Here is a 22,089-nt window from a genome sequence, read left to right on the forward strand (position 1 = left end):
GGCACTGGCCTCGCCATCCGGCAGGCTTCTATCCTGGCTTCAGAGGTGTAGGCACTGGCCTTGCTGTCTTGCTGTGCATCAGGCTCTGTTCTCTGCCACTAAGAGCAGGTCATCTACAGATGTTCTCATTTTTCTTCCTTTTTTTTGGGGGGGAGGGGTACTGGGGTTCCTGGAAACCCTTACACCTCTGGGCTCTACTCCTGGAGACCCACTTTTTTTGTTTGGAAACAGGGTCTCTCAAGCCAGCAAGGCTTGAACCTGCGCGATCCTCTTGTCTCCACCTCCCAAGTGCGGGGATTACAAGCCTGTGCCACCATGCCCAGTGTTTAATTTTGTTTTAATATGAGAGAGCAGTACATGTCTTTTGCAAAAGCTGGGACGCCCAAATACCCAGTGGCAATGAATTTTGTCCTCCCTCCAAAGGCTGAGGTCCACAGCTTCAATCCAGAGAGCAGGTTCTGCTGCTCCACATGTACCCTGGCCTCCCACTCTGCACAGAGGAGTGCGGTGGCCATGAGGGCTTGATGACTCCCAGAACCCGTAGTGTGGCGGCCCATCCTGGCCATGAGGGGCTCCCTCTGAAACCCCCCCAAACCCTTTAAACACTCAGCATGTTGTTCAGAATTCCCGATCATGTTTGGGAGGAGCAGTCTACTTTTGGGGAGATTTCCTCAAAATTTCACGGTGGACTGGATCTGTCTGCCCCTCCAAATTCTGGTCACCACCACCGCGCTGCTCCCACTGCCATCTCAGTTCTCTCCCGAACACCTTTCCCACACGGATTGTTTTTCAGAATTCCCGAGCATGTGCAGCAGTAGCGGTATACCTTTGAGGACATTTCTTTAAAATTATGAGGTGGAATGGATTGAATCTCTGCCTCTACCAAATGCTGACCACCACTTCCACTGCCACAGCCATCTTGGTTCTCTTTAGAGCACCCTCTTCACACAGCATGTTGTCCCAAGTTCCCGCGGCCATCTTGACCCCTCTCCAATAATTTTTCCTTCTTCTTCTTTTTTTTTTTTAACGAAGATAGTATGTGTGGTTTGAAGAGGTTGTGGGATCTAGCACTCAGCAGCAATGAATTTTATCTCCCTTCCAGGAGCAGAGGCCCACAGCCTCACTGTGCAGAGCAGATCTGGTGTTCCGAGCACACCACGGGCCCCGGCACAGTGGCACTGAGTTCCTTAGGACGTGCAGCTCAGCCTCCTGCCGGGCGCCAGGCTTCCCAGGATGCAGGTTCAGCCTCCCGTCTGGCGCCAGGCCTCTGGGTTCGCAGGCTTGGCTTCCCACCCAGTATTGCTCAGCTCCCTCCACCATGCCTAGGTTGCTTTTCTTACAAGATATGACCTTAAGAGTTCCCTGGATGCATGGCTGAAGCAGTCTTTTCTTTAATCTCTTCTGAGATGTTCTTCCCCAAAATCACTTTTCTTGCGTGGCAGGTGCCTCCTTGTCGTCTTGCTTCTAATTATGCCACTATCTACTCTCTCTCCTGGATTCTCGATCTGAAGTCATGGCTGAAAATGTCTCCTTAAGTTGTCCCAATCAGATTTTAGTCCAAACTGTGTTGTCCAGGGCTTCTCCGAGGAATGCATGTTCTAATCGGCAGCTACGACCGCCTTTGTGACCGCAGCCGCCGCCATCTTGCCTCCTCAGGCTCTTTTTATTATTACTCCCAAGGTAATCCAAATAAATTAGGAACAGATGTGGTACACAAGATGAATCAAAATAGATTCGTATGATATACTGGTGATGCTATTTATTTATGTATTGTAGTCATATATCTTAATGGTACAAGACTGTAGAGGCATACACCACACTGGTGAATGAGGAATAGGTCAGAGAAGAAGTAAGGGGTAAAGTTAAAACATTCCTAAAAACAAATGAAAATAGAGACACAACATATCAAACACCTTGAAGACAGTATTAAGAGAAAAATTCATAGCACTGAGTGCCCACATGAGAAGACAAAAAAAAAAAAAAATCACCAAATAAATAACCTAATGACACATCTCAAAGCCCTTGAAAAACAGAAACAGTCTAACCCCAAAGACAAAAGAAGACAGGAAATTATTAAAATCAGAGCAAAAATCAATAAAGTAGAGAATAAAAAATTGTAGAAAGTCAACCAAACCAAAAGCTGGTTTCTTGAAAAAATTAAACAAGATGAACCACTAACCAACCTAAAGAATCATTCCAATTTAAAAGAATAAGGGATGAAAAAAAGAGATATTACTACTGACAGCATGGAAATCCAAAGGATTATCAGAAACTACTTTGAAAAATTATACTCCAACACAATGGAAAATCTAGAAGAAGTTGACAAATTTCTAAATAAATACAACCTTCCTAAACTGAGTCAAAAAGATAAAATTAAACTGACCAATAGCAATTAAAGAGATTGAGGCAGCAATAAAAAGCCTACTGTCAAAGAAAAGCCCAGGACCAGATGGTTTCCCAAGTGAATTTTGTAAAACCTTTATAGAAGAGCTAATCTCAATACTCCACAATCTAGTCTATGAAATACAAAAAAGCAGGACTCTCCTAAATATGTTCTACGGAGCCAATATCACATTAATACCAAAACCAAATAAAGGAATCTCAGGAAAACTATAGGCCTACATCACTGATGTACTTACACACAAAACTGCTAAACAAAATATTACAAACACACATTCAAAAACCACATCAAGAAAATCATACACCATGACCAAGTATGGTTCATCCAAGGGATGCAGGGCTGGTTCAAATATAAGAAAAACAATCCATGTAATTCATCACATAAACAGAACCAAAGAATCATTTGATAAATTTCAATAAATGCCAAAAAAGCATTTGACAAAATCCAACACCCATTTATGCAAAAAGCACTGCAGAGAACTAGACTAAAAGGAACACACCTCGACATCATAAAGGCAATCTGCAATAAGTGCACAGCCAATATCATATCAAACAGGGAAAAACTGTAACAATTACCCCCAAAATATGATCAAGACTAGGTAAACTTTCTGAATTTGATGTTCTGTTTTAGACAGTTTGCAAACACATGTATCTCTTGCTCTAATATATATAAATTCAATTAGACTTAATATGTATTAATATGAATGAAACCACACCCCATTCTGCAGACTTATTATGAAGCAGTGCAGAGAGACAGGGAAAAGTAGAAACAGAGGAAATGCTACAGTGCGAGATACTATCACTGAAAGGTCTAGTTTTACAGCTGTGACAAAAACTATCTACCTTTCCTGTGCAGATAAGACTACAAAGCCCTTTACAGATGAATTCTGCAGAGAAAAGAGTTCTGATGATGGGATTTCAAAGACAATGACCCAAATATAAGTGTTTCCAGTGTAAAATTTATACTACTAATAGATGGGCGTTGCTAAGCAACAAATATTATGGTATTTAATCTCTACCCTTTCTAAGGAATTGCATGATGAAAGAAAATAAGCCTTTTGAGCATTTCATATAATAGTACCATCTGGCAATTTTTATTCTTTTTTTAAAATATACTTCCTTATATGCTATTATTACTAAAACTTTTGCTAACATTTATCGCTCTACCCATCTTCTTTAAAACTTGAATTTCCAATCTATAATAATTAATTGGAATGTAATGAAATTATCAGAAGTCAATTCGCAATCTTATATCATGATAAGCACTCTGAGTGACAAAAATCAGATGTTGCCCATCAGAATTTGAGTGTGCATTGATTTATGTCATTTATTAGTATTAATATGTATTATATATGTCAAAATGTGAGTTTCAAAGAGAAAAAGAATTTCTCTGGAGATTAGATAAGAGTCATGTTGCTATTATTTTGCAATTTAAAATAATTTACATGAAGATAAAAACTCAATTTAGAATTCCATAGCCACTCTTATGGCTATGTAAGTTCCAATGACATTAAACTTAGGTTACTGTTCTTATTATTTATTTCTTTATTTTTGTTTCTGGGGATTGAACCCAGAGGCATTCTACCTCCCAGCTGCACCCCCAGCACTATTTTTATTTTTTGAAACAGGTTCCCACTAAGTTATAGAGGCCCTTGCTAAATTGCTGAAGCTGGCTGTGAACCTGCAATCCTCCTGTCTCAGTCTCCCAAGTACTAGGATTACGATTGTATGTCTTCATGCCCAGTCTTAGGTTACTCTTACCTTAGTACTCTTTTATTTGCATAGATTACATATGTAAAGAAAACCAAAACAAAAAAAAAATAGGATGAGAATTTTAGAGTTTGTCTCTTAAAATAATGAATATGTGATTCTAGTAAAGAAGACCTGAATATAATAAGAAACTACTTTGTACATAGTATAATTTTCTCATTTATAAAATAGGGATATGACTAAAACACAATTATATAGTTATAATGAAGATTAAATGAAGTGAAAAGTTCAAGTAAATAGTGAAATTCTTGCTGTCTTTTGTACTGTGTCCTTCATTATAAAGAGAAAGCTGAGATATGATCTTAAAAAGTTCACCTATATATTCATGCTGCGCTAAAGTTCCACTTTACAAGTCTAAGATGATAATATTCATCCTTTAATTGCTGGAATTTTTCAGATACTTGCTCCTAAACCTTACTTTCAGGTTTCCATAACTTTGATTTTCTACGTTATCTTCTTATAAAAAAATCTATACTAGTCCAGCTGGATATGGTGGCTCATGCTTATAAGCCCAGTACTTGGGAGGCTGAGACAGGAGAATTGAAGGTTTGCAGCCAACCTCAGCTTCTTAGTGAGGCCCTCTGCAACTTAGTGAGATCCTGTTTCAAAATAAGGAATAAATACAGGATATGGTGGCACATGCTTGTAATCCCCGTGCTTGGGAGGCAAAGACAGGAGGATTGTGCAGGTTGGAAGCCAGCCTCTCTGGCTTAAGAGACCTTGTTTCCAAAAAGAAAATATAAAGTAGGTCTGCAAGTGTAGCCCTGAGGTAGAAAGGTTCCATCCCCAACAAAAAAGTTACATGTTAACAACTTAAAAGAGTTCTTGAGAACTTTCCCAGCCACAACTGGGACAGAGCATGCAAATTTCATTCACCAACCCTTGTGGTAGTCAATATTAGCTTTACATACAGAAATTAACATTTGTGCATCTCTGACATTTAAGTAAAAAACAGACGGTAGTTTTTACCTTGATATCAACCATTTCATAATTTTGGAAACTGAGACTCAGAGCAAACCAGGGCCCATTTATTACTACTTCTTCCAAATAATAACCTGGTTCCTTTTTTTTTTTTTTTTTAAAAAAAAACCTAGGTTATTCCTTTCCTCTATCATTAGTACAGAGAATTAAAAATATTTTTTTTTATTTTTAGATCCAGTGATAAACATCTTATATACATTAACAATAGAAATTAAAAAATAAACTTTAGGCCAGATCATATTAAGTGTTTAACAATTAGATTTTCAAGGATGTTCCACTTAATTCCTTTCCAGGACCCTTGCCTCCATGGAGAGAAAGAATCTATTTCTTCTCCCTGTAAATCTGGAGTATTTTTGAGACTTTTTTAAAAGATGACTGCCACTTCTGTATTCATATGTTCCTGGGGATGCCAGTCACCATGCTGTAAAGCAGGAGCTCAGGCTAGACCACTAAAAGGTGAGAGAAGTGGAGACACTGGCAACATGAAGGAGCACCAGGTTGCCAGAGATGTGACTGAAGTTTGGTTGGACCTTGCAGACAAACTCAATCATCAGATGAAAATAGCTGGATGACTAATTCCAGCTCCCATCACAGGACACCAAGGAACTGAGTAGCTGGAGTCTGGTTGAATTAAGAAATAATAATTCATGCCAAGCATGGTGGTGCATGCTTGTAATCCTAGTTATTGGGAGGCTAAGACAGGCAGATCTCAGGTTCCTGGCCCACCTCAGTAACCTGAGATCTTAGTGAGGCTTTCTGCAACTTAGTGAAGCTGTTTCAAAATAAAGAATAAAAAATAGGCTGGGGGTGTAGCTTGAAGGTAGAATGCCCCTGGGTTCAATTCCCAGTACAAAAGTAAATAAATAAATTAAATAAATCATTATTTTTTTAAAAAGTAATAAATTTAAAGCTCACCATGTAGCTATAAATATCTGAAATGAAATGTTAGGCAGCATCAATAATTTCAAATATAAAGTTTTAGTTCTATTATATATTGCAATTTTTTTTTTTGCAGTACTGGGGATGGAACTCAGGGGCAATTTCCCTCTAAGACCCCCTAGCCCTATTTTTTCTTTATTTTGAAACAGGGTCTCACTGAGTTGCAAAGGGCCTCACTAAGTAGCCGAGGCTGTCCTCAAACCACTATCCTCCTGTCTCAGCCTCCTGAATGCTGGGATTACAAGAGTGCACCACCACGCTTGGCTTATATATATTGTAATTGACCAGAATAATAAAGGGGAAAAACTAGAATACACAAGTATGGGATATAAAAATACACAAAGAAGGAAAATGTGTACCACTGTGGCAAGATGAAGCAAGATAAAATAGGAACAAACAACTGTGAAGAGAAAACCTCATGCTAAGGAAATGCAAAGGCACAAAGGTTAAAACTTACTGACCTCAGCTTCTAAGCTGTAAAAAAAAAATGAAGAGTATATACAAAAATAGAGAAATTGTCAGGATTATAAGGGCTACAGCTAGTGAAAGTTTCTTTGATGCATAACATAATATAATGTGGGGAGCAAGATACTGAGAACTGGCTTAAAAAATCCTGGGTGTGAGTCATAATATCTGGGCTCACATTTTATATTTACTCCTGTTAGTCATATAGTAGTGGGCAAGTACTTTATAGTACTCGGGCTTCCACCACCCAAAACCCTCTGTCATATGAGATCCAGAACTGACTTACTGAGTTCAGGTTTATATTTGACAAGTGGTTGGTTTGAACTGATGGTCCACAAAACAATGGAACAACACTTATAATAAAAAATATAGTCCGGACTGGTGTTCAGGGAAAATATAGATTTTGTTTTTTCAGCTTTGAAAGAATAGTATCTAACATTTACAGGAAGGATTTCCTTTATGTTCATTAGGTATTTTTTAAGTGCACAAAGCATTGTACTACTGTGTTACTCACAAAGATGGGCCTTCAACAAGTTTGAACTATAGGAATTATAAGTCAGTAGAAATATCTATAATAAATAGCAAAATATAAGTGTGACTCTTAAGGTATAAAGTAGAAAGTTCAGGGAAAACTGAATCAGAATAACATTAAGAATGGCTCTTGAAGGGTGTGTTGGATTTTGGCATGCAAAAGTTTATAAAAGAATATTATTAAGATGATTGTCACTTTCAGCTAAAGAAATGGCAGTGGCAAGAGTGGTGATTGAGATGAAAGTGAGTAAAATTATTCAGAGAAAAAGAGTATTGGGAAGAGCGTGGGATGTAATTTCGGGCACAGCAGCACTCTGGAAGCTCATGAGTTGCCTAAACTGGACTTCACTATTAGGCAATGGAGAAACACTGTATATATTTATACTTACTTATTTATTTTTGTGTTACTAGGGATTGGAACCAGGGGCATTCTACCTCAGAGCTATGCTCCCAGTCTTATTTTTTATTTCTTATTTTGAGACAGGATGTCACTAAGTTGCAGAGGGCCTTACTAAGTAGCTGAGGTTGGCCATCAACCAGCAATCCTCCTGTCTCAGCCTCCCTAGTGCCCAAGTACTGGGAATGCAAGTATGTGCCACTACACCCAGCAATTTTTGTTGTTGTTGTAGTTATAAGCATGGTAGCACATGCTTGTAATTCCAGTACTTGGGAGGCTAAGACAGGATTGCAATTTTATAGCTAGCCTCAGGAACTTAGGTCCTCTGCAACTTAGTGAAACCCTGTTTCAAAATAAGAGAATAAAATAGGGCTGAGGGGTGTGGCTCAGAGGTAGAATGCCTCTAGGTTCAATTCCCAAGACCACACATACAAAAAAGATAAAATATATTATTCTGTCAAAATATATCTAATGAGTATTTTTAGAATTAAGATAAGAATGCTCAAAAACAGACTTAAACAGAGAAGAATTACAAAAACATTAATTATGTATGATATCATCAAGTAAAAAAAAACTAGATTTAAATGTTGGCAGTCACAAAATGACAGAAAGGATAATTTGAAAATGATTAAAGAAGCCAATAAGGCTTGATGACAAACTGGATGCTGACTGATGGAGATGTTATAGTAGGTAGGCTCTGAGCTTGGGTGATTAGGAAACTTATTTAGTGAATGTAAGAAGTCAGTATGGAGTTCAGAAGGAAAGCAGACAAAATTAAAATTAAAAAATTAACTATTTTTATCACCTTTATTATAAAATTTATAAATAAAACAGATTTTAAATCTGAGAATCATCATCCCAGGCTGGCAGTAAGCACAGACAGACCTTTTCAGTGTGTGGTGTGGATTGCTTTCATTAGTTCTAAAATCCTTTCCTAGTGCTTCAGACTTTACCAAACCCCACTAAGTACTGAAGTCTCACTTGCCAACACCTCTGCTAAGCCCCAAACCATTCCTAAGAAGGATTTATAGTTACCTCTGAACAATGGACAAAATATCTACGTGGATGCTCCACAATTCAGTATTAATTAAGAAAAGTGGATGTTTCAGCATTGATAACACATGGAACACGTTCACTCCAGCCTATGGGAAAGATGTTATTAAGGATTGATGAAAATAAATAAATAAAACAGAAAAGATGTCAGCTGGGAGGTGAAATGTACGGCTCTCTGAGGACCCCAGAGTGGATAGAGAGATGAGATAAATACCCTGCCCTCAGAGAACTTACCTGGGCAAACTTGTGAATCTGTTCCACCACTGCAGCAAACAGTGCATGGACACTTTCGTCAATCAGACTCTGCATGTAATGCACCGCCTCCTCATCTGACAGGTCTAGACGGAATTTGTCCTGAACCTACAAGATACCAGTCTGTTAGTCTTTTTCTTGTGGAGGTTGAGGGAGGGAGGCACTGGGGATCAAACCCAGGGGCATTCTATCTTCAAGTTACAAACACACACCACTTTTATTTTTTATTTTGAAACAGGATCTCGCTAAATGATTGAGGCTGTCTTCCAACCTGCAATCCTCCTACCTGCTCCCCAAGTACTGGGACGACAGGTATGTGCCATTGCTCCCAGCTATTAGTCTTTCTAATGAAAAAGAACAGGAACATATTTTTAAGAGACATTATCAAACTGATATAAGTATGATTAAAATATACCACAAGTTATTTCTATGCCAAATGATTTATAACATAAAATGAAAAGAGTTATGAATGCTGTTGGTTTACATGTGGAAATTTACTGCATTCAAAAACAGGAAAAATTGTCTGAAATGATGCCTAATGTGTAAAGATCTATCTTTTTAAAGCTCCCAGAAACTTCTTAGCTTGCGTTCATTTTTTGAAACTTTTCTTTACTGCCAGCCCTACTTAAAGAGAAAATCTAAACCACAAATTTCAAACTTAATATTATCACTTGATTTCTTATCTTTATTTTATTGGTACGATGTAATCATCCATCTTGGTGCAGTGCAGGGTGACAGGCATACATGCATATAGCACTCACTGAGCCCTCCCCCGGGTTTTGCCCTATTCCTTTCCCCTCTCCATCTCCCCCTTCTCCTACTCAGCACAGTGACTGACTTTGCTAAGTCTTCTTATGTATAGCATATCCATCGAGGTGTGTCCTTCCTCCCCTCTCCCTTCTCCCTCAGTTGTCTTTTAACTCAAATGTGTACATTAGATGTAGAACTACTATGTGATTTAAATTGAGATATACTTATTTATTATTCCTTCACTTTATCCTTGTTATCCACCATAAAATAAACGTAGCAATGTGAGTTTATGTTAAGATTCTCCCCTACTCTCACTACCATGGGTCATAGGAACAATGTCAATCAATGGCAAAATAAAAACTAAATTAGAACTTCTAAAATTCCCTCTTTCCTATGGCAGGTCCCTGAGCCTTGCAAATGACTATTTCAATGGATCTATACTTTCCAAAGATAGGAGAGTTCTTCTTTTAGTTCATACTTAAAATTACAGTTGATTAATCAACAGGATTAAGTACTAGAAAAATCATTGTGTTTGTGTATAAGTATTTATGTGTATGTATCTTAATCATGTCATAAAAAATAAAAGCCAATGTTACTGAAAGTCTACCTGTGCTAATCACTGTGCAAAAGACGATAATGCAACATTTCATTTGCATGAAGAACATAACTCCATCTATAAGACACAGAACTGGGGCAGATAAATTATGAAGCTGACTCAGGGACCTTTGATAATAAGGAGTGCAGGCTTCCAGAAAATCTCCCATTACTACACATAGCCATTATATTTTCCTCTATTATAAATGACCAACATACACAACACACTTGTAATCCCAGCTACTTGGGAAGCCGACGCAGGAAGTTTCCAAGTTTGAGGTCAACCTAAGAAGCTTAGTGAAGCACATCTCAAAATAAAATAAAAAAGGGGTTAAATGGTAAGGTGCCTGTCTAGAATGTATAAGGCCTTGGGTTCAGTCCCCAGTACTGGGGGAAAAAAAAAAGTAGTTGACACTTGGCACTTTAAGTATAAGATGTAACTACTAAAAAGCTAGAAAGAAGAAAGCACAGACAGTCCAATAACCTACAGCCCCAGGTCGGTGCAGTGGCCTGGGGCTCACCATGTCATCCAAGGTTTTGCAGCCTCAGAAAAAGAGTTTGTAAAAGACGTAGGCGTAAATAATAAAGGGCAATTTGGTGAAGGTATATCTAAGGATTTATCTTCAATGACTTATTTCCATTATTTTAGGATCCCAGATAAAGACAACCATGCTCTTTGAGTTTAATCCTCTGTTTTTCTTGATTTTTATTTAGAGAATGCATATGACAATTTAAGAACTCTTTTTTAAGGACACAAAAAAAATTACAAAGAATGGGAATCAAAATAAAACCTTAGCCCAATTTATCAAAGCTTATATCCTTACATAACTATCTGAATTATAGAAAGTATTTATATGGCATATAAAAAAGTGTCCTTTAACAAATAGGATTTGTTAACAAATAGATTTTGTTCTCTTTAAAGAAATCTAACCTCCTATAAACAGTTAGTTGGTATCCTATCTACTGGCTTATGTTAGAACATATTACTGTCCTTTAGGTTTGTAAGGTTCTAATCATATTTTCAGACTACATTCTCTGCTCTTCAGATGGCACTTTCTCTTGACTTATCCGTAACTTCAATGACTCCTAATGTCATATCAAAACTGCTGTTAAGACTACTTAAGGTTTCTCTTCTTTTTTCTGGAGTCGCTCGTGTCTCATTTTCTCCCTAGCTTCCACATATTAGGGAGAATACCTAACTTTTCACTTTTTGTGACTAATTATACTTAGTATAATGTTCTCCAGTTCCATCTACTTCCCTACAAATGAATAATCCTGTTCTCTTTTACAGCTGAGTAAAATTCCATTGTGTATATATCCCATGGGTTTGAAATCCATTCATCTGTAGATGGACATCTTGGCTGGTTACATAGTTTGGCAATTGTGAATTGTGCAGCTATAAATATAGATATACATGCATTACTCTGGTAGTTTGGTTTTGATTCTTTGGAAATATATATATATATATATCTCCAGAAGTGTTACTGAGGGGTCATATGGTAGGGTCATTCCCATTCTTCTGAGGATCCTCTGAATTTTTTTCCAAAGTGGTTGCACTAATTTGCGATCCCACCAACAATTTATTAGAGTTCTCACTTCTCTACATCCTTGCCAGTATTTGTTTTTGTGTTTTAAATGATTGTCATTCTAATTGGAGTTAGATGAAATCTGTTTTGATTTGCATCTCTCTGATTGCTAATGGTGTTGAACATTTTTCATATATTTATTGGCCATTTTAATATCTTCTTTTGTGAAGTATCTATTTAGCTCACTTGCCCAATTTATTTTTATTTATTTATTTATTTATTTATTTATTTATTTATTTATTTTTGGTGGTACTGGGGTTCCTGGAAACCTCCGGGCTGCTACACTCCCAGACCTATTTTTTAAATATTTTTATTTGGAAACAGGGTCTCTTAAGCCAGTACAGCTGGCTTCAAACCTGCGCAATCCTCCTGTATCTGCCTCCCAAGTGCGGGGATTTTAAGTGTGTGCCACCATGCCCGGCCACTTGCCCAATTTTTGACTGCATTATTTGGGTTCTTTTGGTCGTGAGATTCTTGAGTTCTCTGTACATTCTAGATATTAGCACTCTATCAGAGCAGTACCTGGCAAAAACTGTCTCCTATTCTGTTGGTTTTCTGTCAAGATTCTTGATAGTTCGTTTTGCTGCACAGCTCTTCAGTTTAATGCAATCCCATGTATTAATCCTCATTTTAACTTCTTGTGCCTTTGGGATCTAGTTTAGGAAGTTTTTAACCCATGCCTAGAGTTACAGTATTGGTCCTATGCCCTCTTCAAGTATCTGTAAGGTTTCTGGTCTAATTTCCAGGTCTTTGATCCATCCTGAATTAAATTTTGTGCAGATGGAAAAAGTGGGGTTTAATTTCATTTTTCTGCATATGGATTTAAGGACTGATTTTTCTATTTCTGTGAAGAATGACCTTGGTAACTTAATGGGTATTACACTGAATCTGTAGATCACTTTTGGAAGAATGGCCATTTTGATGATATTTATTCTATCTATCCAAGAACATGGGAAGTCCTTCCATCTTCTAAGATCTTCTTCAATTTCTTTTTTCAAAGCTTTATAATTTTTCTTGTACAAGTCTTTTACCTACTTAGTTAGGTTTATTCCTAAGTATTTAACTGTTTGTGGAAATACTGTGAGAAGAAATGTTTTCTGGATTTCTTTTTCAGATTTACAGTTGGCAAACAGAGAGGCTTCTGAAGTTTTAAGAGTGATTTTGTAATCAGGGAGAATAAAATACTAGTAATAAAAAGTAGTTTATGACTAATAATTACAGGAAGAATAATATCATTTTCATTTAAAAAATTATAATCTTCTAAAGACAGTCTTGATTAGTATTCTCATTGCTTAGTATATTGGCAATATATCCGAATAATATCAAAATATCAAGGGAAACAATTTAATAAACAGGACAAATAACCAGGACTCAATAGCCAGGATTTATATTTTAAATGTTTAAATTACTTTGTACTTGACAAAGAGAGGTTAAATTGGGGGAAATTATATTATATATAGCCTATTGTATTTTTTTATTTACTTAACAACAGGCAGTCCAATTTCCCTAGTTCAAAATTAAAAAGCAGTATAACCTCTGAGATTATGATGGGGTAATTATTTATTCTGTTTAATTATTAGGCATATTACCCACTGAATTACCTACTTACTCTTGTTTTGGTTTTCCGGCCATAATCAAAAGACAATATAATGATTAAAGAAATATAGTAACTTCACAGAAAAAAAAAGTGGGTACATTTCTCACAAGAAGATATAACTGGCAAAACCTACATACACTAAATATACTTTATCATTCAAGTTAGATGATTCTAGAGCAGCTGTAAATAATGATAAACACGCTTACTACTCAGACTGTTTTAGCAAATAAGAACAAGTCTCTTGAGTATTGGATTCCCATTTTCAGGTATCATTTGTACAATCAATATCTTTTAATTACACTGAACACTTTTTCAGTAAAACCTGACACTTCAGTTATAAAAAAAAGTTTTACTAAAAACATGTTCTGGCAGCATAAATTTGAAAGAAAATCATGGGAATTTCACATAAGAGCTATCTACTGTAGCTAAGCTGTAATGCCAACCTTAAGCAATTATAGTAAAATATCAATAAAGTTTACCAGTTTTTCATAGATCAGTGAACTATCAGTTGCCCAAGTCTACTTAAAAGGTCATATTTGCTACCAAGCTCAGAATCAAGTTATATGACTCCTCTACTTTCAATGTGGAGATCTGCCATATTGATTTTTCTTACAATTAACTTCATGAACTTCAATTTGGATGGATTTTAAACTGGATATTCAGTACTTTTATTTTTTTTAAATGTGTAAAGATTTAATGATTAGCAAATAAAAATAAGCGATAATATATTTTCTGATATTTGAAGAATACTAAAACTATTATTAAGCTATCAAAACTATTTCTCTAATTTGTTCCTGAAAATTTATCATAGCATTCTAAAAGACAACTACCCTTAAGAAACAAAAGCCCTGACTACTAAATCTCCTTTTCTAACAAATCTTGGTGCCTGATTCTATTGTTTTCAGATTTCACACTTCTGCAGTAGAGACAATTTGACTCCCGTGGTGGTTCTTTTGGGAGCCATAATTAGGAATTATCTAACTGTGTAGAAAACAAGACACCTCATTCTGTTTCTGACCTGCATGTTTCTGTTACTCTACTGCATGATCAGACCACACTCTGGGAGAGGTTAGGGGAGATCACAGCGAAACAGGGACCTTCCTCTGCTCTCATTTGCTTTGTGGGTTGCTATGCAGCAAATGAAAATGAAGCAATCTTTTATTCCAAAGGAACAATTCATGATATGTGAATCTTAATAAAGTAAACCTCACAGATTAACCTACAGCTTCTGTTCTACAGTGGAATTATACAATGTAAGCTCTGAACACGCGCGCACACACACACACACACACACACACACACACACACACACACACACTTCCCTAACATTATGGTTATCTACATTTTGGGAGGGAAGAGGGAATGAACTCATGGTCTTATGCATGCCAGGCAAGTCCTCTACCACCAAGGCATCCATACCTCTAACCCTTTAACACTACAATTTTCACATTTTATTTTTTAATATCATTTCCATATACATTATTCATATACTTGTATTCTTAGATGTGCATTGAGATTCACTAAACAAGTCAAAATGAAATGAAACAATTTTTTCTTCTTTCTTAAATGTCCAGTAACATAATTTGAATAATTTGAATTTGTACCTATCAACTCCATTTCATATTTTTGGACAATCATGTTCCCTAAAAATAAACAGATCTGATCAGCAGAAATTTAATGTATAAGTAACCTATTTCTAAAAGGCAAGTGATAGTAAATTATCAAGAAAATATCATTGTACAGTTATGATCACTCAAAATATCTTGAATAATCTATACTTTTTAAAGACCATACTATTTTATTCCTCTAGCTGTCTTTAATTTATGAAGCCAGTGTAAAAAGTTTTCAGTTAGTAACATTCTGAAGTAATGTTCATAATCATTACTGTATCGAAGTATAAAAATCTACTTCTTAAAAAAAACTCATCCAATAGAAAATATAAATTTTAGCCAAAACCTTTTTTTTTTTTTTTTGGTGGTACTGGGGGTAGAACCCAGAGGTTTTCTACCTCTAGGCTATACTCCAAGACCCATTTTATATTTTATTTGGAAACGGGGTCTCACTAAGTTGCTGAGAGCCTCACTAAGTAGCTGAGGCTGGCTTCGAACCTGCGCGATCCTCCTGTCTCTGCCTCCCAAGCGCGGGAATTACAAGAGTGCACCACCACGCCCAGCTTGCCAAACCCCTTTTTAACTTTCAGATACTCTTATGACTTCAATGCCTAGTATATGCTGCAGTTGGTTACTTCAGATTCTTTATAAAACATCAGAAAGAAATCTTTTGTGAACTATTCTTTGGAGGAATAATATGGCAAAATGCCTTTCTGTAAAACATTTACTTCATTGAAACTGAAATACCTGCAAACTACTAAGTAAAAGAAAAATGACTAATGAGCATTCTTTTCTTCATAAAATGAAATGCTTCAGAGACTTCTGAGAAGATGGCAACCAAGAAAAGCAGTGTTTATGAGTCCTGCTAACACTTGATTTCTAACGCCACAAAATCAGCGCTTTTCATAGCCACAAAACACTATCAGCAGAGAAATAAAAAATGTAAACACAAGGGACAGAGAAAAAAACTAGAAGAACAACCAGAGACCAGAAAAGAAAACAGCCCGCATTGCGGAGCCGCACCCGCGCCATCATGCCTCACAGCACAGGCTCCAGAGAGGAAAGGCAAACAAGGAGCTGAAGTGAGTAGCTGTGTATCATTCAGGTGTAATTCAGCAGTTCTTTCAGCACAAAGTATGTCTAAAACTCCCAATGGCCAAGCTCATCACACCTTCCGGGGACTCAGAAAGGAGCTCAACACCAGAAAAGAAATATGCCAGCCTCATGGCTGAGGTCGTGACAATGGCTCCATATTGCCAGCATAGAATCTCGCTCCTAGAAGATGATCACTCCAAAAACAAATGCATACTTCATAACTTAGAAAAAAAATCAGACAGCAGGAATCTGACATTGAAGAAATATGGGCCCATTTTAAGAGAGATAACCCAAGAATAATCGGAATAGCGGAGGGAAAAGAAGGTGAAACCAAAGGGATCGATAATCTCTTAAAAAAATAATAGCAGAACATTTTCCAAACATATAGCAAGAGGCTAATGCACAGGTCCAGGAAACTTATAGAACTCACTTTAGACAGGATCAGAGAAAAGGTTCCCCATGCCACATAATTGTCAAAATGACCAATGTAGAAGCCAAGCAGAGTATCTTAAAGGCAACAAAAACAAAAGGCCAAGTGACATTCAGAGGCAAACCAATTAGAATCACTCCAGACTTCCCAAACCAAGTCATGAAAGCCAAAAGGGCCTGGAGTAACATATTCCAAACTCTGAAAGAAAACAACTTCCAGCCAAAAATTTCCTACGCAGCAAAACTACCTTTCAAATTAGATGGAGAAATAAGAAGTTTCCATGAAAAAGAGAAGCTGAAGAATTTGTGTCTTCAAAACCAGCACTAGAGAAAATACTCAAAGAGATTAACTACAAAGAAGAAATAGGTAATACGCACTAGAACCAGAGGAACAAGATTTTCCATCCAGCAGACAACTAAGCAAAGAAGAATAAACAATATTTCAAACAGAAATAAAATCCTAACATGTTAGGAATTAAAAGTTATCTCTCAAAAATCACAATGAATGTAAATTGCCTCAATTCCCCAATAAAAAGACAAAGTGGCAAAATGAATTAAAAACCAGAATCCATCCATCTGCTGCTTACAACAAACACACTTTACAAGTAAAGATAGTAACAAACTCAAGGTAAATGGCTGGAACAAGGTAATTCATATTAAGTAGCCATCCTAACAAATGTGAAGTAGTATTTCACTATAGTTTTTATTTGTATTTCCTCAATGATTAGTTATATTATGATAATGATGATTGATACTCATGTGTTTATTGATCATATAAAAATCTTTGGAGATTCATTATCTATTTTAATCTTTTACCTATTTCTAAATTGTATTGTTTGCTATTACTGTTGCTAAATTTTAGGATTTATATTTGGAATATTAATTATCTTCAGATATAGCATTTGGAAATATTTTATCCCATTCTATCAATAACTTTTAATTGTTTACATTGTCTTTGGATATACAATATTTTTCTATTTTTTATGAAGTTTGTTTATTCTTTTGTTGCCTGTGCCTTTGGAGTCATATCCAAGAAATCACTGCCAATTTTAATGTTGTGAAGTTGTATGAACCTGGTTTTCTTCTAAAAGTTTATAGTCTTAAGATTTACATTTAGATCTTTTATCTATTTTGAGTTAATATTTGTATATGGTTTTAGGTAAGGGCCCAATTTTATTTTTTTCATGTAGTTATTATTTTTCAACAATATTTAGTAAAAAGATTATTATTTCCTTCACCAAATGTTCTTGGGAACCTTGTCAAAAATAACTTGACCATATATGGAAGAAAAATAAAACAAACATATCAAAGTTAATCAGAAAACCAAGCATGGGAAGGAGGGAGTGGGAGGGTAGGGTTAGGGATTGGGTAGGGGCTGATTGGGTGATGTATGCATGTATATCTCCACAAGTCTTTATTTAATCCCATTAAGATGCATGACTACAATATACCAATAAAAATTTATTTTAAAAAGTAAAAATAATGCTCCATATTCAAAAGAAATCCCCTAATGTATATTACAAACATATCAAAGTCAATCAGAAAGGCAAACATGAGGAGGAGGAAGGGGGAGGGAATGGGGTGGGAATTGGTTAAGGGCTAGTTGGGCAATGTGTGCATGTATGCCTCTACCATATTGTACCCCATTATGATGTACGACTACAATGCATCAATAAAAAAATTTAAAAGGATAGTGTAATAAAGATAGCTATAAAAGGAAACTATCCTGACTTCTTAAAATAAAAAGAAATGAGCTGGGTGTGGTGGCGCACCCTGGTAATCCCTGCACTTAGGAGGTGGAGACAGGAGGATCACGCAGGTCTGTTTCCAAATAAAAATATAAAAAAATAGGTCTGGGAGCGTAGCCCCGAGGTAGAAGGGTTTCTAGGAACCCCAGTACCACCAAAACAAAAAAACAACAAAACAAAACAAAACAAAAACAACAAAATATATGTATGGAACAAAAGATCTAAAAAGAACAAAATAGAGTAATTGGCCAAAAAAATGATCTGAATCAATTTGACAAATATTGTTAGAACTTTCATAAATGAGTTCTGAATATTCTACAGTCAGGGAAGAGTGAACATATGACAAAGATAAATGAGCTTAAAATAAACAGCAAAACAGACGTTAAACACAGCAGATTCAAACAAAACAAGCAACAACATTTGAAATGAAGCAGTCACTGATTATAGCTAGGGAAATTTTTTTCCACAAACTATATTCTTGATGGATGAGCTTTAATCAGTAAAAAGTAAATAAAATGATTAAAAATAGGGCATACCAAAAATAAAATAGCAGTCTACTTCCCACTAAATGATAAAGAAAATTTTATTAAATTGTGTTGGCTGGATAAAACAATAAATGGAAAAGCCGAGCAGATGTCTGTAATCTCTGTATGTGGGAGGCTGATACAGGAAGATTGCAGGTTTGCCACCAGCCTCAACACCTCAGACATACTCTCAACAAGACCATTTCAAAAAATAAAAATTAAAAGGGCTGAGTGAATATTAGAGGTAGAATGCCCTGAGGTTCATTCTCCAGTAACACACACACACACACACACACACACACACACACACACACACGAATAAATGGGGAAAAAACAATGTGCTAACATGCTATTTGGAAAAACATGTTATTTGGGAAAAAATGAAGAAAAAAAAAAGAAAAGGAATCCTATGAATAAGAACATATTTTTTTTTAAGCTGGTAAATAATAAAATATTTGCATTAAAATTTTTCTCATTGATTGTTAAAGATATATAAAATTAGGAAAAAGATTAGTCTCAAACATGGTGAATCACAGCAGTATCTAATAATGTTCAAAGTGAATTGGGACGTGTGTGTGTGTGTGTGTGTGTGTGTGTGTGTGTGTGTATTTGTGGTACTGGAGACTAAACCCAGGGACATTGTACCTCCAAGCTACACCCCCAGCCCTATTTTAACTCTTATTTTAAAACAGCGTATTGCTCGGTTGCTAAAAGTCTCACTATGTTGCTGAGACTATCCTCAAACCTGCTATCCTTGTCTCAGCCCCACAAGTACTAGAATTATAGGCATGCATCTCTATTTTTGTAGTATTCATATAATACCATTTCTAGATCCCACATTATGAAACAAACTTTTGCAGTATCTCAGAAATTAGGACTTTCGGCCCCACTTTTTATTTTCAAACACCAGAGTAACTCCACCTCTAAGAATGCCACTGGCCTTCAGTGACTTTATAGTTCTACAAGTTATAAAGCTACACTATCTCTTAAGTTTAATATTGATACTTCACATCATCTTATGTTACCTTTGGGTAAATAAATAGTTTTACATGTCCCCTCCCTGTTTAGAAAATCAGAAACTAATTCAGATTAAGACCAAAGAACAGGATGCACATATGTGGAAGTATCACTACAACTCTCACTGTTCTGTATAATTACAACGAACCAGTAAAAATTAAGAAAACTAATTCAGACAAGAACCTTCACATTCACTGCCTTCCCTCAGGCTCTTGCTGGAATCCAAGGTAAGAGAGCTGTGAATGACTATTTATCCATGTGATGGCTTCCCTTTGTTATTGTCTATGCCAGAGAGTTAAAAATAGATCTCTTCTAACACACTAAAAGCCCCCATAACCCCACAACAAATTTGCTCTTATAATGATATTACATACTTAGCATGTTTTGAGTATTAAAGAAGAGTTAAATTTTTAAGGAGAAAGAGCAAGGGTCGTAATAGCTCTCTCTCCAGATGTGGGGACCTCTTCACGTTACTACAGGTAAGGATAGCAGAGAGAACATAACAGAAATGGTTACAGGGAACTTGACAGGTTGCTGCATTCTGTGTGAAAAAATTTACACAAAATTTTATGTTTATGTTTATGCTAATGCTATGGGGTATAATAAGGAGAAATGGTTTTTTAAGACCTTAATATTTTTCATATATGAGGGGTAGATTATAATGATACCTGAGAATATAAAAAATTACCTTTTTCACGGTTTTATCTGGTTCAAGAGCAATATCTGGAATGTTTGCATCAACCATCAAGGAAAACAAGTTTAAAATCAGATTTGAATACCTAAAGAACAAGAAGAAAAAATAGTAATATATTAGAACCTTACACATTTTTCATATTACAAACACTTCTAGAAGTCATCGTATTTAGATCTTTATAAATGATACTATTACTCCAAAGAAAAATACAATGTGAGACTATTCATCAACTATCTCGATGAAAAGCAAACCCTGAAAAATCATCCTAGTCTGAAGTATTCATATGCCATTCCTAGGTCCCATACAATGCAACAAACGTTTGGAGTCATCATCTAATAATGCCATTATTTTCACTCTTCAGGAAGTATATCTTTTTAGAAAGGATCTGAGAGGAATCCGGTTTCTATTTAACATTCTTTTTTCTGTACTAGGAACTGAACTAAGGGACATTCTACCTGTGACATATATCTCTAGCCCTTTTTATTTTTAAACAAGGTCTTGCTAAGTTGCTTAGGGTCTTGACTAAATTTCTGAGTCTAGCCTCAAACCTTCAATTCTCCTGTCTCAGTACCATGGGTTACAGATGTGGTCCACTGTGCCTAGTTCAGTTAGCATTTTGTAATATCGAAGACCTGTTTTTATAAAATGATAAGTACCTCCTTTCTTAAGACTATCTCAGTAAGCTGGGGTGAAATGAATGAAAGGAAAATAATATTTCATTAATTACTCATGAGTATCCTCATAGAATATAAATCATGATTTCAGGAAGTGTAGTGACTAACCCAGATATAAGTAATCCTAAATGAAGGAAAAACATCTGGTACTCTGTTACATTAAAATTGGCCAAGTTACCTAAATATTTAATACTATAACTATGCAATGCTCAAATTCTTCTATTTCCCTCAAACAAGGAGAAAGAATATTACTATTCCAAATGTACACTTTCAAAGCTTGAGTCTAGTGGGAGAGGTATAAGTCTGCACTGGCCACATCCTACTCCTCCAGACATTCTCTTTTTGGGCATTTATACTCTATGTGGCCGCTTTCAGATTAGCAATGTTGTGACAAAAAGAAATTCAAGTTTGACTTGGGGATAAATAAGAGTAGAGGAATCTTTGATCTTAGCCAGTGAAAGTGTTTTAGTTATTCTCAGAAAATGTCAACACATGTGTCTTGCTTTGTCCTCTCAGAAGACAGGGGTCAGAGTTTAGGTGATGCAGAATCTTTATTCCAGTCATTTACCCACCCATCTGTAACAAAACATACACAGGCTGTTACTTAAAAGCTGTTTAATACTTGAGCTATAATCATAATGGAACTTAAATACAAAAATAACTATATATGAGTTTCAAATTACCTATTTTATCATATTTCTGAATTTCTTATTGCCAATAAAAATCAAGAGGGACTAAAATAAAATATTCTACCTTGATGTCTTATAATCAAATTGACCCTAATCTATGTATGCTCTTAAAAATAGTTATAATAAAAGTTAAAGTAGCTTTAACCTAAATTTAAGTTACTGATTTCCTTGCATATCACAGATGTTTCATTTCTCACATATAACTTTTATTTATTCAACCAACAAATATTTATCGAACACTGCACTAATCAAATAAACTGTTCTGGCATAGAGATATAGTAAGTGAACTGAATA

The 22,089-nt window shown here is 35.8% G+C and overlaps 1 protein-coding gene across 1 annotated transcript in view; it reads right to left on the minus strand.

Moving 5' to 3' along the window:
- PIK3C3 (phosphatidylinositol 3-kinase catalytic subunit type 3) overlaps positions 1-22,089 on the minus strand; it is a gene marked incomplete at its 3' end in the record, with an annotated part of 144,730 nt that overhangs the window by 16,348 nt on the left and 106,293 nt on the right. Inside the window, exons 23-25 of the mRNA XM_080714697.1 lie at positions 20,427-20,517; positions 8,751-8,896; positions 6,552-6,564 (exon numbers count right to left, since the gene is read on the minus strand). Coding sequence (XP_080570823.1) covers positions 6,552-6,564; positions 8,751-8,896; positions 20,427-20,517 — 250 coding nt within the window. The remainder of the gene's footprint in view (positions 1-6,551; positions 6,565-8,750; positions 8,897-20,426; positions 20,518-22,089) is intronic.

This window comes from Muscardinus avellanarius (genome assembly GCF_963383645.1).
Source record: "Muscardinus avellanarius genome assembly, chromosome: 17".
Taxonomy (NCBI): domain Eukaryota; kingdom Metazoa; phylum Chordata; class Mammalia; order Rodentia; family Gliridae; genus Muscardinus; species Muscardinus avellanarius.